Source organism: Grus americana, chromosome 4 (genome assembly GCF_028858705.1).
Source record: "Grus americana isolate bGruAme1 chromosome 4, bGruAme1.mat, whole genome shotgun sequence".
NCBI lineage: Eukaryota > Metazoa > Chordata > Aves > Gruiformes > Gruidae > Grus > Grus americana.
In genome coordinates this window covers 30,433,614-30,451,140 of record NC_072855.1, presented here as the reverse complement: position 1 = coordinate 30,451,140, position 17,527 = coordinate 30,433,614, and the positions used below count along the sequence as shown (strand labels likewise).

The following is a 17,527-nucleotide window of genomic DNA, read 5'->3' as shown; positions in this document are numbered from 1 at the left end:
TCAGCAGTAGGTGCCCTTGGTTCTCATGAGGTATTTATCACTACCACACAAACCCCATGTGCAGCCCACTCTCAGCAAGGGTCAGTTGTTTAGTGATCACTGCCAGAGTTCCCCAAATCATTTAGAAATATCAATGCCCTAACCTGCAGTATGCTGTAAGTGGGGGTATTAATGAGGACTACCAATTTTCGGGTTTAAGAGCTGACAAGAATGGCAAGAACACATTTTGTTTGCATGGTGCCAACTTGCTGTTTCTTGAACCACATGAGTCGTCTTTGACTTTTCATGGGTTTTATTGGACTTCTGAGAAAAATCAGTTTAGAAATTTGGCTTCTCCCACTCCCTGTATCTTTCTGTGAGCAACAGGGGTATAATTTCAAAGCAAATTACACTCATCCCCCAGTACAGCAAAACAGCTGGAATTGCATAGCATGCAAAATAAAATCACCGGTTCATTAACGCAGTCATTTGTGGACAAGCCCACATGCAGATTTGCAGGGAAAGAGAAAAATGCAGCATGTAGAAGGACATGTATGTATATGCGTGCACAGTTATGTACATAGTTGTGTGTTTCTGTCTACCTGATTATCTACCTCTTTATCTATGTATCTATCTACGCAGATGTATTTATTCCCCCAGAGGTTTTATGGTCATGTGTCTGGATAAAACATTAACAACCACGTGTTTATTTTTCCCAAAGGACTACCTCACGAACCTCTCTTTCAACAGTCACTGGTTAATAATTTTGATTAAAAGGTACATTACTAGTTGGGGGTTTATTTTTGGAAAAAAAATCAAACCTGTGGAGTGAGAGAGGAATGATTACCGCCACCGGGTACCATCCCGCAGAGAGCGGGATGGGGCTGTTGGGGGTGGGAAGGGTGATCCACAGGCAGCTGTTGGATCCTGTTAGATGGGACGTGGCCAGTTAGGCTGGTGGGTACATGCTACATGATTCGGAGACTCCTATGTTGTGAACTCAGCAGTGATACCGCCAGACACTTAAAACCCGGTTGGGTGAAGTCGCTGCCAGCAGGAAGATGGCTCCGTCTCGCTGCATGTGCCCCACAGGGTTGGTCTTTGGGGTCATTTCTGTTGAGGGGATTTTAAGAAACCGCACATACGTGCAACGAAGACCCTGGCGATGTTGAATTTCAGTGCTGACGGCCACTGGGCCCGAGGCCCTCCCGCCGCTGGGCAGGGAGGGGACATCCCGGCTCCAAGCCTCAGCATCCCTGCCGGGCTCTGCCGCAGAGCCCCGGGGCGGGGCCGAGGGGGCGGGGCCGTGGAGGGGGCGGGGCAGCGGCGACAAGCCCCGCCCCCGGGCACAAGAGGGGCGGTGCTGCTCGCCGGGGTCCCGCATCCCTGCCGTGCGGTGCGGCTCGGCTCGGCTCGGCTGCCGTCCCGACAGCGCCGTCGGGCAGAGGGTTCCTTCGCGCCCCGCAGCGCCTGGCGGCCGCGGGATGGAGCTCGGTGCGGCGCGGCTGCTGGCGGTCCTGCTGTGCCTGGCTCCCGGTAAGCCCTCGGGGAACCCCGCGTGCCCCGGGTCCGGGAGCCCCACGGGGCCCCGAGGAGAGGGGGGCGCGGGGATGATCGGATGCCGGGAACGGCGCGGGTGCGGGTTTCCCTTGGGGCTGTCAGGGCTGATAGAGCGGGTGAGGCAGTGCGAGCCCCGGGGTGGGACGGGGCGCCCAGCGCTGCGGGCTTGCTGCCTTCTCCTCTCCTGTCCTCTCCTGTCCCGTCCTCTCCTGTCCTCCTGCCCTCTCCTGTCTGGCCGGCCCGGTGCTGCCCCGTCAGAGGGGGCTGCCTGCCGTCACGGCATAGTGTCCTGCTCGCTTGGCTCCAGCATCAGTCTCATTTCCGAGAGCAAAATGTCCCTGGAGCCAAATGCGGGAAACCCATCATCAGCGAAGAACCTGCTCGGGATGCCAGTGATTAAAGTGTGGGGAAATACTAGGGAAACAGGGAAGGTCCCGCTTTGGCCTCGCTTTCTTGTTGCCGTCGTAGCTGGCTGGGCTGTCCCGGTCGGGGCTGCTGGCTCACCCTGGTGAGGCGGGATTCCTGACGGTGATGGGAGCAGCCAGGGCAGACTGAAAATCTCTCCCTGTGGTCCTCGCAGATGTTGCTCAAGCTGGGCTGTTGCCTCAGAGCAAGCGCTGGCACCCAAACTGAAGCCTTCGCGAGCGCGGGTGACTCAGGGTGGGCACGATGCAACCCCTCGCGCGAATGAAGTCTGGTAGTAATAGATTTTTTTGCTTAACTGCTTAAGAGGAAAGAGAGAACCTTAGAAAATCATGGGAAAAATAAATTTATGGGATTTTGAATTTGTGACAAACTGTAAAATAGTTTCTTCACATAGTTCATTGATCAGCAATCTCGAAGAACATAAGTATATTCAATTTATTATAAGAAAAGCTGGTAATCCCTTTCCCCAGGGAATGAGATCATCAGATGAAGGTTCACTTCATTTCAATGTCCCACATCCTCTTGTTAGACCTTGAAGTTGGCAACACAAGAAAACAGGAACTCCACCCTGGCTGGCTGAATTGTAGCGCTCTGCAGCTAGCTCCTGACCATCTGCCTTTGCTTCCTGTTATGACAGAGTTTTTGAACTTTCTGGGATGTGTGAAAAGTCGCTATTTACCCTTCACTGCTAAGTAGGTGATGTGAAAGTGTCCACTTAAAACATATTGCATATTCCTATATATGGTGCTTTTCTGATTGAGTAGCATTTACTTTGTTTATGGCATTGATTTGAGGGTTTTTATACATTTTTTCACAGGTTTGTTTATCGCTCTGGATCAGCCAACCCTTAGCATCCAAAAAGATGTCCTCACAATAACTGCAAATGATACTCTAAATATTACTTGCAGGTAAGGAGAAATCCATCCAACATAATTTTGATGGGGGTAATTTATGTAGTGAGTTGTTGTACAGAATTGCAGGTGATTCGGTCTCTTCCCCATCATCGCTCCTGTTTCTCCCCGCTCCCTTTGTGACCCCCCGCCTCGCTTTTCCCTGGCAGGCTTTAGAAACGACCTTAAAGGGTTGCAGAAGGGAAAGCTGAGGAGCACAGGGCGGCTGGGAGGAGGAAGCATCAGCCGGGTCCTTGTGGAGTCTGCTGGAGAGCTGTGCTCTTGAGACTCCTTTTTGAGCGCTGTGTGACTTAGATTCAGAATAATGTGAATCTCAAGTAGCTTCCTTATAGGTATTAAAAATAGGTCGATTTACATGAATTTATCCTACCTGGCTTGATGCTCCCTGTGACGGGATGAAGCCTGTTTCTCTCCATAGCCGTAGAGACTAGCCGGGCTGAGGTTCACCAGCTTGGCATCGGTACCAGTGCCCATCACATGCTCACGCTCCTCCAACGTTTGCTTTCCCAGCGGTCTAAGGCCACTGGAGTGGTCCTGGCCAAGCAACCAGAGCAGTGCTGAGAAGCGTATCGCTGTGACGAACTGCAGCGATGGCCCCTACTGCAAGACACTGACTCTCCTCAAAGTCATCGGCAATGACACAGGGGACTACAAATGCCTTTACAGGGACAACCAGGCAGCTACAACCATTTATGTCTACGTTCAAGGTAAGTGCTTACATAATTCTTACGTGGCTCTTCCCCTAGTCTCAAGAGAAAAAAAAGGGATGTCAAGTACCTCAAAATGGTTTTGACATTAAAATTTTTTAATCCTCAAATTTTTGATCCTGTGAAACTATTCTTTTTTCCTGTTTCCATGTTGAGTAATGCTAGTTGCCCTCAATAGAAAAGCCTTTGTAGCTGTAATTTTGAACTAACCTGCCATATGCAGTACTTGATGTGCTATTGTCCTCCACCCAGAACTTAGCATACATATCTCCACTGCGCTCTGAGCCTGTCCTCATGAATGCAGAGCTGTTACTGACCTCAGCAGGAGTTTCATACGAGGGAGGATTACAGAGATTGTATATTTATTAAAACAGACAGATTCAAATCCTTTTACAATTTGTACTATCTGATGTTATTATATACATGGGTTCATGGGTTAGCTCACTGTATAAGATCATGAACTTACCGAGTTTTTTTGGTCTGACTTTGAAAAGGATGCTGCCATTGGGGGAGCCAATGTAACGTGTCACTACTTTTAACTGATATTTCCTGTAATACTTATGCAAGGAAAGTCACACTAGGGTAAATCAGATTTTTGTCAGCACAAAGACTGGGGTGGCAGGAAGCTATTCTCCAAAGTGCACACTGCTGCTGATAACTGTTTTGAGAATAATGATATTGTAAAGCTGGGGAGAGGGCTGTCAAAATATGTCCCCCCTATTTAGTCTCATCATTTAAGTGTTTTACCACATAGAAAAGAATAAAAGTGATTTGAGAAGAAATAGGGAAAGAACAAAATTGGAAAAGTTTACTTCATAATCATATGACAAATAATATCCATCTACCAACTGAATATTCTTCTAGATTACAGATCTCCATTTGTGACTTCAGTTAGTGATCAGCTTGGCATTGTATACATCACTAAGAATAAAACTGTGGTAGTGCCGTGCCTTGGAACCGTATCAAATCTCAATGTATCCCTACATGCGGTAAGGAAAAAGCTCCTTATTATTTTATGAGTTAGTTGAAATCACTGTGACATAAATACATTGCTTGAAGTATAAATACATTTCTTATAAACTTCTTTCCATCCTTGGGAATTTTACAGCCTGTGATTACAAGGTGAGTGCTGTAACTGTACTTGTCCATGATCCTGTGCTCTCAAAGTGTGGAGTGATTGCCTAGGAAAGGGAGATTGCCTGAGTTAGGATGTTAAAACTGGGGCCCTGTGGTTATGGAAAATGTTGGACTTGGTTGGACAGAGTTGTTTGAATTTTGAAATCTGACGATGTATTTTATCAATATTTCAAACAGAAATATCCAGAAAAGATATTTGTTCCTGATGGTAAATCAATTTCATGGAATAATAAAAAAGGCTTTACTATACCCAGTCATTTAATCAACTATGCGGGCATGGTCTTCTGTGAAGCTAAAATAGATGATGAAAGCTACCAGTCTGTGATATACATAGTCGCAGTTGTAGGTAAGCCAAAGTTTGCGATTTTTTTCCTCTATGGCCAATGTTATTTTGCTTGCTACAACATACTGAACCAATTACATTTGGTTGGACTCTAGGTTATTCAATACTGACAATGCAGCTAATGCAAAATGGATGTCGTGATATATATTACTTTTCTTTTAAATGCAGTCTATTGTGTTCTTTCTGGTTAATCACTGGGATAAGTGCTTCTATTTTTAGTGTTACGTAGATGCCAGGGATTTTTTTTTTTTCCTGACAATGCAAGCCTTTTTCGTAAAATCACTGTCTTCTGTACTTTATTCACTTATCCAGGATCCAAGTCATAGTTGAAGGGAACTAAAGGCAGGCATCCATCAGCAGCAGATGGGAGGGAATTGCTCTGAGGGGGTACCAAGGGCATGGGGGATCTGAAGGTCACACTAGGAATTAGGTTATCTTGTCTTCTTCAGACCTATGTCCTGACTCTGACGGGGTTTATACTCTCCTGGTATATTTTGTTAATTGTTCATCAAAACCCAGAAATAACATGATGATTCTGTGGAGGCTCAAGCCTGAGCTGAAACAGCAGCTATTTCTTTTTTGACTCTGAGGACACAACCACTTCAGGTGGCTGGTTGACGCCCAGGCAGGAAGACATAGCAGCCCTCCAGCCTTTACTCTGTAGCAGACTCTTGCTTCTCCACCGAATTCATGAGCCCTCACTCTGATTTGAAGGAAATTCAGAATTACTACACATTTTGGAATATTTTAGATATTTTATTGCACAAAGTAAACTTTGGATAATTTTGCCAATGCAAGACTGTTATTCTTAATAAAGTTCCCACTTATTGCCGGGGATGGGGGTGTATCTCCTTTAGTTTCAGGTCTCACAAGGGTAAGAAGAAGGAGTCTAAGGCAGAACAACTGTGTGGGTCATGATCTCCTGCATGCTCCCACCACCGGGGGGGCTCTGATCAAGTGCATACATCCTGCTGCACCGCTGTCTGACGTAGCTCTCGGATGGGAAATGCTCAGGGCAGGCATATCCCTTCCCTCCGGGCCCCTTTGTACGCCCATCATCATGCTGCACGGGGGCATCGAGTGGCCTCTGTAGCTGCGGTTTCATGGGACTTTTAGTGAATTCACCTGGGAAATTTGGTGCTGAGTGCTGTAAAGAATCCTCTTCTTACCCCCATGTTTTGTGTGTGCCTTTTTCTTCCTCTAGGATACCGAATTTATGACCTGACGATGAACCCGCACTACCAAGTAGAACTGGCAGTGGGAGAAAAACTTGTTCTCAATTGCACAGTAAGGACGGAGCTGAATGTAGGAATTGATTTTAAATGGGACTACCCTTCCATCAAGGTAAATCTGTAATAACTTAAAGGTGCCAACACCACAATGAAATTTGATTTAGGTATAATGTCACTCCACCCTTTATAATATTGACAAAGCAATTGATAATACACAAAGAAATTGCTAGTATATACAGGTGTGCAAAGGGTGACAGGAAGAATAACAATAAAATTCCCAAACACCTCTGTCTTTTATCTATTGCAGGAAAAACGTGCAACCATAAGGGATTTAAAAACCACTGCAGGAGAAGTAAAGAAGTTTGTAAGCACTCTTACCATCGACAGCGTGTCCTTAAGTGACAAAGGTCGATATACTTGCGCAGCATCCAGTGGCCGTATGAACATGAAAAACAGCAGTTACTTCATTATCCATGGTATGGCATCTTCCACTTCAATTTTGTTGGTTGCTTCTGATTTGGGATTGATTACTGAGATGCAGAAGGCATTTCGATGATAAATTTAATGACAGAAATGAACTGCAGCTACAGTATTTCTCTTGCACTCACTCTAAGATTATTTTTATACCAGAAGCTTAGCTACTGATAAGACTTTAAAAGATGCTGTATGTTACTGAAAGCTGTAGAATGCCATAAGAAAATGGGCAGTAAAATAAACTGAGGTAAACCTCTGGTCCTCTTCTGTGTTGACCTCCTTGAGGTCCTGTAAAGCTGAATTTGTGTGGATGACTTTGTGTAAGGGTTGCCTGTTCTCACTTCAGGTGAACTTAGGCTAGACTCTGGTGGCTCTGTGGGACAAGAGTCTGGGTCGGCATGAATGAAGCTAGGAGAATAAAACTTTCAGCTTTTACATTATGAATAGATGAATCAAATGGAGTTTTGGTCATACGGAAATGATGCAAAGGAAACGACTTTGGCTAAGTGCATAGATAAGTACTAGGCCACATCCTACAGCCTTTTCTCAAGCCCCTCTTGGGCACAGCCCCAGCGGCTCCACTGGCTTATTTCTAGAAAAAAAATGCCGGCATGAGAATGGCCCATTTTTAATCACCGAGTCAGACAAAGGATTTTATATTTTCAAGGAGACTGGTTTTCCTGAGGTCTGATTTCAGAGGCCAGAATATTAATGGCTCTTTTTTTTTTTTTTTAACATTCAAACTTATTATGTGGCACAGTAAATCAAGATTTTCTCAATTTTCTCCTGGGTTCTTTCTGTTTCTCTCCAAGATGCAAAACCAGATACTGTGCTATGGTGAGTGTACCAGATATTAAGTTGATACCATCCCAAATCTTAGCCAAAAGCCTAATCGCTGTCTTAGTCTGAATGCAAGTTTATAATTTATAATATAATGTGAATAATTTCAAAGTATTCTGTGTCTGCGACGGTTCAAATACATGAGAAGAGATTGAAAGTATCTAACTTTATCACATTGTAGTTTTGAATACTATTAGTTCCTGGAATGAGTAGATCAAGCCACTTTTATGATATTTATTTATTCATTTCTGTATATAGGTCTGACAGTTGGCACACTGTCCTGAGAGCTGAGTGTTGTCTCTGCTTTCCAGAGCTCCCCGATGGGGAAACTGGTCCCCTCCTCTGTGTGAGGGAAAGGACTGGGTTTTCATGGTGGGTCCAGAGCCCACCAGCTCTCTCCAGTTTGGAGCCAACTGTGCTTTACCAGTGGTATCCTGTCACTGTACTCTATTTGTCATCTACTGTTAAGTGCTAACCCAAATGGAGACCACTTACGCTTTTGTCCATGTGGAAAGACAATTTCATTTAATTTTTTGCAGAAAGTCCTTTTATTCACCTGGAGAGAATGGAGAATGTGGTTGAGACAAGGTTAGGTGATACAATTAAAATTCCTGTCAAGTTTAAAGGATATCCTCCACCAGAGGTGAAATGGTAAGAATCGGGACACAACGTGTTTGAAAAACTGAGCTATTCTTAGTCAAGATAAATCTCTAAAGTATTCAAAGCGCTCTATATTTTCTTCAGGTATAAAAATGGAAGAGCCATCAACGCAAATCATACAGTTAAACTTGGCTACACCTTAGTGATCACTGAAGCAACTGAAAAGGATGCTGGGAATTACACTGTTGTCCTTACAAACCCTACTAACAAGATGCAGAAGAGACATACATTTACCCTGCTTGTGAACGGTAAGTGGCGTACCAAAGGGATGCCTTTCTTTCACGTGTGGATTTCGTGTATTGCCATTCTTATGATTAAATTCATCCCGGAGCTATGAAGACTAGGGATGGTGGCCGGGAGGAGACCACTTGAACCTCAGCCCAGGGAGGGCAGAGGTGGCCCATGTCTCCTGGCTCCAGGATGTGCTGGTCAAGAGGCTGCAAGCTCCTGGTGTTGTTGTGATGATACTTTGTGTGGGGGTTTTTTTGTTGTTGTTGTTTTCTGTATATTATTTCTTTGCCTCTACATCCTGCTCTTTTCCTGCCCTCCTTGCTGGCTGTGCTGCCAGAGTCCTCCCCCACCCCTCTCCATCCTGGCCCCATCCCACCTCGCCCATCCTTCCTGCCCCGTGCTGGCTGTCCCTCCTCTTCTGCCCTGCCCTGTGCAACCCTCCTCCTCCTCTCTGCTCCCCAGGAAACAGCCTAGCCCCCATGCTTTGAAGGCAGTAGGTCTTGGAAAGGGCAGCAAGGCTACATGCAGTGGGATCAGGACTGGGAAATAATATGTATTTAATGGCTGGGGATGGCAGTGGGAATTCGAGGTCTGCATTTTAAACCAGGGGGTAATGAAGGGACATTTTATAGGAGATACTAAGCATTGCATCTTGAGGACCTGATCCTTAAGGTGTTGGGCAGGTTCACCTCTTCCCAGCACATCCTTGGAGATGCTCTGCATTGCACTCGGACATGGGGCATGGTGTGAATTAATCACTGCGGGTCTAACGCGTGTAGGCAGTGCTGTTGGGGAGCTGTTAGCGGGAGGTGTAACCTGGTGCTCTCTCCTCCAGTCCCGCCTCAGATCGGCGAGAACGCGCTGCTGGCCCCTGTTGACTCCTACAAGTACGGCTCCACACAGTCTCTCACCTGCACCGTCTACGCTGTCCCGCCGCCCGCCACCATCCTCTGGCACTGGCAGCTTGAGGAGGAGTGCACTTTCAGCCCCCAGTGAGTGCTAACCCCTGGCTGTCTTCTGTGGCTTACGTAGCTCTTGAGGGATGTTTGGGTTGGGGTTGGGTTTTTTTTGGGTGCATCCCTTGTCCAGGCTCGTTACTGAGCACAAACCCAATGACCAAGGAAGAAGATATTGTTGTACTTAACAGGCAGATCGTTGCAGGCAGGCTCTGCCGAGGTTGTTGTTGTTGGCAGAGGCAAGGGCCACCCGCAGCGAGGAGCCGGCAGCGCCTGCGTGTTGCCGTCGTGCCTTCTTGAAGGGCATCTTGGCTTGCGCAGGGTTTCGAATGCAGCTATCTGCGTGCCCTCCCCTCAGATCTCCCTGTGGGCTGCAGGCCCAAAACTCCATCCCAAACAGAGGAAATTTGCTGTTTATGCTAATTACAGAGCCTTGTGGTGTTTTTTTTCCTTACACTCAAGTGCTGAGTGTGTCGGTGCTCTTTATCTGTGTGAAAGTGTATCTCAGGAGGAAGTGCACTGATTGATGTTGGGGAATGATAGAGAGAGTGCCTGACTGAGATTCACACTGCTTCCCTTATCTGGGCCTGCCATAAGCCCAGATTTCCTCTTAAAAAAAAAAAAAAAGAAGCCAGGAAAAAAAAAAGGCATTCTTCTTTCCTGTTGTTGTTTTTAAAATGATTTCCACTAGTTTCTTCCTTTGGTGCCTGGTTGCTTCCTACACAATGGCTACTGTCCTCAAGAAATTCTTGTGGGGAGTTCAGCGATTTCTATGTCTCTCTGTCTTCCTTTGAACTAAATTAACTTGAATCATCCATTTATGAATGGAGGTTTGTTCCCAGAATAGCTGCTTCCCTCCAAGCATCCTGATTGAGCTGACACAGGCAGATTAATTAGGAAATCCACCTTTAGGCTTGGGGGTTCCTTATTTTACAGAGCACAAAGGTCTCAGAAGGTTATAGGGTGCAATTTAATAGAAATGTTTCCAGAAACATACTCTTCCCTCCCATATGCAGGCTATGGCCAGCAATGCATCTGATTTATAGATAAATATCTGCATGTTATAAAGAGAACAGAAAACCACTCTCTTGAAAGATGAATATTTGCCTTATGTAATGCATATGTCTTTACTTCTCAGGAAGGTTCGCTCGGGAGCCAATCCGTATGCATGTAGGAAATGGAAAGTGATCTCGGAGAGAAAGGGTGGGAATCAGGTTGAAATTAAGCACCGAGTCGTTACTATTGCTGGGAAAACAAAGGTGAGCAGATTTTCTTTTCTGTTGGTTGGGGATGATTAGCCCTGTTCGGTAGTCTACACGTCTGGAAATAGATGGCTAGAGATGAGACTCTTTTCACCTATCATTAAACATGGGGATCTACTTGCTAGTTGTGCAAGCTTCTACTGAAGCCAATAGGTAGAGGTAGACATTTTCAAGTCCTTTAGACACTGACCCAAAGTGAGTCTCCATTGAGGAACATAACTTAGATTTCAGTGCCCCTTTTAGCAGTGTGAAGTTAGACAAGTCAATCTTGCCAATTATCTGTAATAGGGAGAAGCTGGAGAGACTGAAGAGCACAAAAAGTTGTGGGTGCAGCATTTGTTAACACATACATTGAAGTCTGCCTTCTGGCAGGCTGCTTTTTCTTGTTTTCTTTTGCCTGATTGTTACACGCTTAAGGAAAAAAGATGTTAAAGTCAGGAGGGGACTGTGCTCCTGCTGTGCCATGGATTTGTGCTTTGGAGGGATTTTTCGTTGTGCAGATACCTGCAGAGCACTTTGCTGAGCTGTTGGGGTGATAAGGCTCACATACGTACTTTAGCACTGACATGGTATGAATTTGCTTGATTGTTCTTTTGCAGACTGTGAGCACCCTTGTGATTCAAGCGGCGAATGTATCTGCTCTATATAGATGCATGGCTACGAACAGAGCTGGGTCAAGTGAGAGAGTTATCTCCTTTCATGTGACCAGTAAGTATACCCTGTTGAGTACAGCCATATTAAATTAATGTTATATTTCATCTGCTTCGCTAATGATAGGTGCTTCACGCTGTACCCTTTAGGATTTTAGGTTTACCTAAGGTTTTCTATAATGCAGCCTTTAAAGTCACCACCTAACTTCAGCCAAGTGATTACTTCTGCTGGCTTCAGTGGAGTGGCAGTCCCATGAAAATGATGCAAAATGGGGACTGTCGTCCTGAGAATGATTGCTCGTGGGCTTTTGCAGTCACTTAAAAGAGCTACGGAGAAATTATGGTACTGTCACAAAATGAGTAAAGATGTAGTGTAAAAGCTAAGACTAACATTTTCAAAACCAGTGGCAAATAGCTTCTGTCTTCTTGAAAATCAGTCCCCATATTCACATACTGAAATAACATTTTAATCCAAATCTAAAAATTAACCACAAGATAATGCTAAGAATCATCTTAGATTGCCAAAAATTTCTACAGTAAGAGGAACTGTATTCATTACACAGGCCTTTCTTTGATCCATTTTAAATGTACTGTTTTTAATGAGATTGTACTCTTTACATAAATGATTAATTGACTGATTTTTCAGTGGTTTGTTTCCTTATTTACAGCTGGCCAAGATGAGGATAAAACTATATTTAAAAAATTACTTTTTCAAGTTACTGTTGGCAACAAAATGTGCAACCTAATAGGAATTTCTTTAATTTTTTTAACTTTCAGGAGGTCTTGAAATTAATCTCCAGCCTCGGAATCAGCTCACAGAGAAGGATAACATGTCCTTGCAATGCACGGCAGACAAATTCACCTTTGAGAAGCTATCGTGGTACAAACTCAGTGCTCACGCTTCACAGACTCCCTTTGGAGGGCTGCCCATGCCCGTTTGCAAGAACCTCAATGCTCTCCAGAAGCTGAATGCAACAGTCTCAAATACCAACGGCGAAAATGTCACCTTAGAGCTCATCCTCCGTAACATCTCCCTCCAGGATGGAGGGGACTACGTTTGCATTGCTCAGGACAAAAAAGCTAAAACACAGCACTGCCTGGTGAAGCACCTCACTGTCCAAGGTATGGATCTCTTACTGTGAACCAAAATAGGTGATTGCGTATGAAAATAACTGCAGTAGTATCAGTTTTTGGTATCTTCAGGTTTTGCATGCCTTGGCTTAATAGCACACTCAGTTTTTAAACAGATTTAGACCATTTGTTGTAAATAAAGGGGTTGTTAGTTGTACATGTTAGTGGCTGCTGAATGCAGGTCTGGGGCTTGTCTGGGCAGCAGGCACTTACCATTTCATCAGTACCAGTGAGGTAACGCTGACCGAGCCACTGTGCTGTGCAAGGAGATGAGCCTGGCTTTTGCACAAACAACGGCATGTGTTTAGCTCAATAACTTCTCCATTTTACTTTTCAAAACACGTTTTTCCCTGTAGCTTTATATGCACGTGTGTATTCATAGCATTAATGCTTCTGCTTTGTGTCACTGAATCTTGAGTTTGAGGTGATGTCTATAACTTAAAACTGTCATGAAATGATGCTGGTATTCAGGCACAAGCAATGTGAGCTGATAATCAATCAGCTTTTCACACAAATAGAGATGACTTGGCTTTTGGGCCTCGATGTCTAGGCTGGTTAGGCAGCTGTGGTGCCAATTCAAGAAAACACCTACACATGTTGATGGGCTGTCATGAATGAACGTCTGATGGACCAGCAGTACCATACTTCTCATAATGACTCTGGAAATAGAAACGTGAGGGAAGCCATTTCTCACTTACTCCCTCTCCCCTCGGCAGCCTGAGCAGTTTCAAATTAAACAGTCTAAAGCAGGTTACATCAATACTGTTAAAACTTTCTTGGCTGTTATATTTTTTTTTCATATCATGTGGCAGTTTAGTTATGATCTTAACATGAACGCTGTGGCTGTTGGTGTTATACAAGGATTTGAGACTTCACTCCTGGGTCATGCATGTAGAGTGTCATTAAGTGCTACTACTGCAAAGATGGATGTTTTCTTAAACGTCAGTAATTTTGCCTTATTTTTGCAACAGAGCCCATGGCACCCACACTCATAGGAAACCTGGAAAATCAAACAACAAACATTGGTGAAACCATAGAAGTGTCATGCACAGCGAATGGCATTCCTCCTCCAAACATCATGTGGTTTAAAAATAACGAAACCCTTATTGAAGATTCGGGTGAGGATTGGTCCTTTACTATGAATTTTCTGTAACTTAAGGGCTTTCTTTCATGGAACTGCTGATTTTCACTGTGAAAAGTTTCGTTTTGAATTTTTAACACAAAGTAGCATAAAAATAGCAGAACTAAAAATCATGATTTTTTCCAGGTATTGTTTTGAAGGATGGAAATAAAACACTAACCATACGTCGAGTGAGGAAAGAAGATGGAGGGCTATACACCTGCCTTGCCTGCAACGTCCTCGGATGCAGAAAAGCAGTGGCTTTTTTTTCAGTGGAAGGTTAGTGTTAGCTTCTTTCCAGATTGTGCATGAAATCTTTATAATCACTAAAAGGAAAATATACAGGCTATCCTGGTTGGAGATCTGAAAATACACCATGAGATTTGCAAAAAGTCCTGACCATTCCTATCAAGCTCAAATTGGGTGCTGTCAGAGCCATTGTAATCCCAGTTGTTCAGGCTGATGCTTTCTTTTCCACTATGTTGTTTAGTGCTTTTCAACAAAAGCTGAATCTGGTTGTGGTTGCAAAGGAAACTCTGCCAGTCTACATTACAGGTAAACCTGTACAACAGAGCCTATCTAAACCTGCAGATATCCTGGGGCATCTCTATTGTCTTGGTAACATAATAGTCATACTATGTTTTTAGACACTTGTAATTTTTAAACCTATGTCATTGCTGTCACAGCATCTAAGAAAAACAGGGTGAAGACTTTGTGCAGTCTGTTGTGATTGCCATCCCATTTCACTGATAGGAACAGGTAGCAGTTTTCGGTTAGGGGACTCCAGCCTTAGCCCACCAAGCTCTGAAAGTAGAGTTTGTGAGACCTGTGTCTCACTTGTTCCAGTCCTATTGTGGCACACCAAAATGCAATTCGCAATAATAAAGAATAAATCCTTGCAATAGGTTAGTCTGCAGTCTGAGTAGCTGGAACTGTGAAGGACTTTCCACCAAGAGTTGCAATGAGAAGCCTCGAACTAAAAACTCCTTGCCCTTGATATTAGTACATTTGCAGAATTTAGTCACTGAATCCTTCACAAACCTCTGTCTTGTAAGTCAGGGTAATTGTCCGAGCTGTTCCGTTAAGGTAATTAAAGCAGTATCCTGTTATTCTTATAGGGCCCATTAGGATATTAAGATGTTGGGCAATATGTTTACATGGGGTGGAAATTATCTGCAGCTGACATCAATGTAGATTTCAGCTGATATGGTAAATATGGCTGGGGCATGTCTGTAAAAGTTGGAAATCTGTGTAGGACATACTGTTTCACTCCAAGAAATTTATAGTGCAGCTCATTGGGGTCATGCAATGGAGTGTGCTACTGTGTAGGAAAATCTGCATGGTGCGAGGGAAGAAATACGGGAGCATGATGTTGTGAACGGAAGTTGAAGAGAGCTGTTCCTGCACATTAATAGATGTTCAAGTGGTTTCTGCTGGAGACTATTTTACTGGAAAAGGGATGTTGTAAATAAGACCTTATTTTCATGTGTTCTTGTAGAATGACGTTTTTTCGTGCCCCAGCTGACGCGTGTAAAGAGACAAGAGAGAGATTGTTCTCTGGGTCATTCTCACAGCACTTTATTTACTGTATGATGGGGGGTTATTTCAGTTTCTGGAGAAAGATTCATTCATTTTGAGGTTCTAAAACAATGATTTCTTTTTAAAATGTGAGATTTTACTTTTTTTATATTTGCCAAAGGTCCAGATACTGTCCTTGGAACAAGGCTGGTACTAAGAAAATGGGTGATGTGTAAAACAGCATGAAACTAAGCATAATATTCCAACATAAACCCCCAAGCTTTTTGTTTTGTTTTGCTTTCCTTTCGTTTCCTTGCTCCATGTTGCACTTTTAAAACGAACCTTCAGAACAAGGACCTCCATTCTCTACTTTAATGAATGAACAAAACCAATATGCTTCCAACTATCACTCAGATATTCATTTATTTCTTCCCAGGCGCTGAAGAGAAAACAAATCTGGAGCTCATTATCCTCGTTGGCACTGCAGTGATTGCCATGTTCTTCTGGTTGCTTCTCGTAATCATCCTCCGGACCGTTAAGCGGGTAATGAAAAAATTCTTGTACTGTCCTATCAGCACTGGTCTTGCATGACAAATGAGAGCTGACTTCAGGCCTTTTGTGTTGTTTCTTTCCATTGTTCTTAAATCAACAGACACATTTTTTCTCTCCATGCCATAACATTCTTGCCTGGAACTGGGGGCACAGAAATTTGTTTTTAATTGAACAAGCCCTCGCAAGAAAAAAAATGTTTCAGCTGGTTTTGTTTATTAAAAAAAAAAAAAAGTGCAAGTAATTAATGATGATCACACTCACGATGACATGGTGTATGGAAATGGTAGCCTGGGAACTAGTGAAACACTACAAAGTGAGAAAATGGCACTTTGCCTGTACATCACCAGCAAAAAATCTGTGCAACTACAACTAATACCATTTTCCAGGCCAACGGAGGGGACATGAAGACTGGCTACTTGTCAATCATCATGGATCCTGATGAAGTCCCTATAGATGAGCACTGCGAACGGCTCCCGTATGATACCAGCAAGTGGGAGTTTCCCAGAGACCGGCTAAAGCTAGGTGTGTCTTCATCATATCAGCCATTTAGTGGTGCTGAGCCAGGTCTGTGCCGGGGGGGTGTTTCAGGTCCTGGCTTGCCATGGGGCTGCCCTGATGCAGGGCCCCCAGGTGGGCTGTCTGATACAAGGCATCTTTTCCCCGTTATCAGCCCTCTGTTGATGTCTGATACATAAATTCAGTTTAGAGTTGATGTTTATTCTGCATCTTTTGCTCACTGTGCCAGGCAAATAAATTGGAGTTTGTTCATCTTCTCACTTCAAGGTAAACCTCTTGGGCGTGGAGCTTTTGGCCAGGTCATAGAAGCAGACGCGTTTGGGATCGACAAAACTGCTACCTGCAAAACTGTGGCAGTCAAAATGCTTAAAGGTAAAAATGATGACTAAAACTTCACCTTGAATACACAATATAGGGATAATTGCCTACCCTATAACCAGTGAATAGAAAATAATCAAAAAGTTCATATCAATGATTTATACAAATTTAACTTAGCAGTTGGTGTCATGAAGCAATGATTAGGGAAAGTACATGCCTCTACTTCATTGATAATCGGAGCAATGCAGCTGTGGTTTCTTAGCCATTGCTTTATAGATCTACTCAGGTTCAGAATATAAACTTGCTCCTGCAAGCAGTTTGCATGTGTCCATTTTTGCCTTATGCACCCTGGTAGGGAGCTTTCTGCACGTCTCAGACAATGGCTTAGGCACGCTCCAAAATGAGTAATAGTTTTGAACAGCTTTCCCCTCACTGTAAATCATATTATAGTGCCTCGCATTCGCCACAGGAAAGTTGAAAGCTGTGGTTCCCAGACACACTGTTCCTGAGGAGGATGTAGCTGGGGCAGCAAAATGGGGCTCCCAGCAGCCAGGGGCTGTATCCCACCCCGTGGTGTACTGGAGGAAGGATGGGAAAGCCAGAGGATTTCTGACAGTACAGTGAGCAGTCGCAAGCACAGGCAAGACCTGTTGCAGACTCGTTGCAGTGGGACGAGAGTGCGGCAATGACAGTAAAAATTAGAAAGCCCTGTCCCTCCGGCTTCCTAGTGCTCAGGCAGCCTGCAGAGAGCTGCTCCTCCGCCCCTCGCTCCCCAGTGCTTCAGCTCTTTCCTCTTCCCCTTCTCTCCCTGCGGGATGAGGACACCAGCCATGTCTCCAGGCTTTTGGTGAGGCTGCAGAGTCAGGCATGTTTGGCCCAGGCCCTGTCTCCCCGACTCTGTGGACCCAGTGGACCCTTGGCGTGGACCCCAGCAAAGGCTACGGCACAGCGTTTCTAGCTCTTGGCTGGGAGGGTCAAACGGCAGAGTACAAACTGCTCAAAAG

General features: G+C 44.4%; 1 protein-coding gene across 1 annotated transcript in view; it reads left to right on the top strand.

The window, feature by feature from the left end:
- The first annotated feature begins 1,355 nt into the window (after positions 1-1,355).
- Positions 1,356-17,527, top strand: part of KDR (kinase insert domain receptor) — a 31,722-nt gene continuing 15,550 nt past the window's right edge. Inside the window, exons 1-18 of the mRNA XM_054825191.1 lie at positions 1,356-1,515; positions 2,783-2,873; positions 3,387-3,583; positions 4,448-4,572; positions 4,898-5,066; positions 6,268-6,407; positions 6,603-6,771; positions 8,149-8,260; positions 8,354-8,517; positions 9,336-9,492; positions 10,595-10,715; positions 11,318-11,426; positions 12,146-12,490; positions 13,471-13,617; positions 13,767-13,898; positions 15,574-15,680; positions 16,076-16,211; positions 16,473-16,577. Coding sequence (XP_054681166.1) covers positions 1,464-1,515; positions 2,783-2,873; positions 3,387-3,583; positions 4,448-4,572; positions 4,898-5,066; positions 6,268-6,407; positions 6,603-6,771; positions 8,149-8,260; positions 8,354-8,517; positions 9,336-9,492; positions 10,595-10,715; positions 11,318-11,426; positions 12,146-12,490; positions 13,471-13,617; positions 13,767-13,898; positions 15,574-15,680; positions 16,076-16,211; positions 16,473-16,577 — 2,578 coding nt within the window. The 5' untranslated portion in view covers positions 1,356-1,463. The remainder of the gene's footprint in view (positions 1,516-2,782; positions 2,874-3,386; positions 3,584-4,447; positions 4,573-4,897; positions 5,067-6,267; positions 6,408-6,602; positions 6,772-8,148; positions 8,261-8,353; positions 8,518-9,335; positions 9,493-10,594; positions 10,716-11,317; positions 11,427-12,145; positions 12,491-13,470; positions 13,618-13,766; positions 13,899-15,573; positions 15,681-16,075; positions 16,212-16,472; positions 16,578-17,527) is intronic.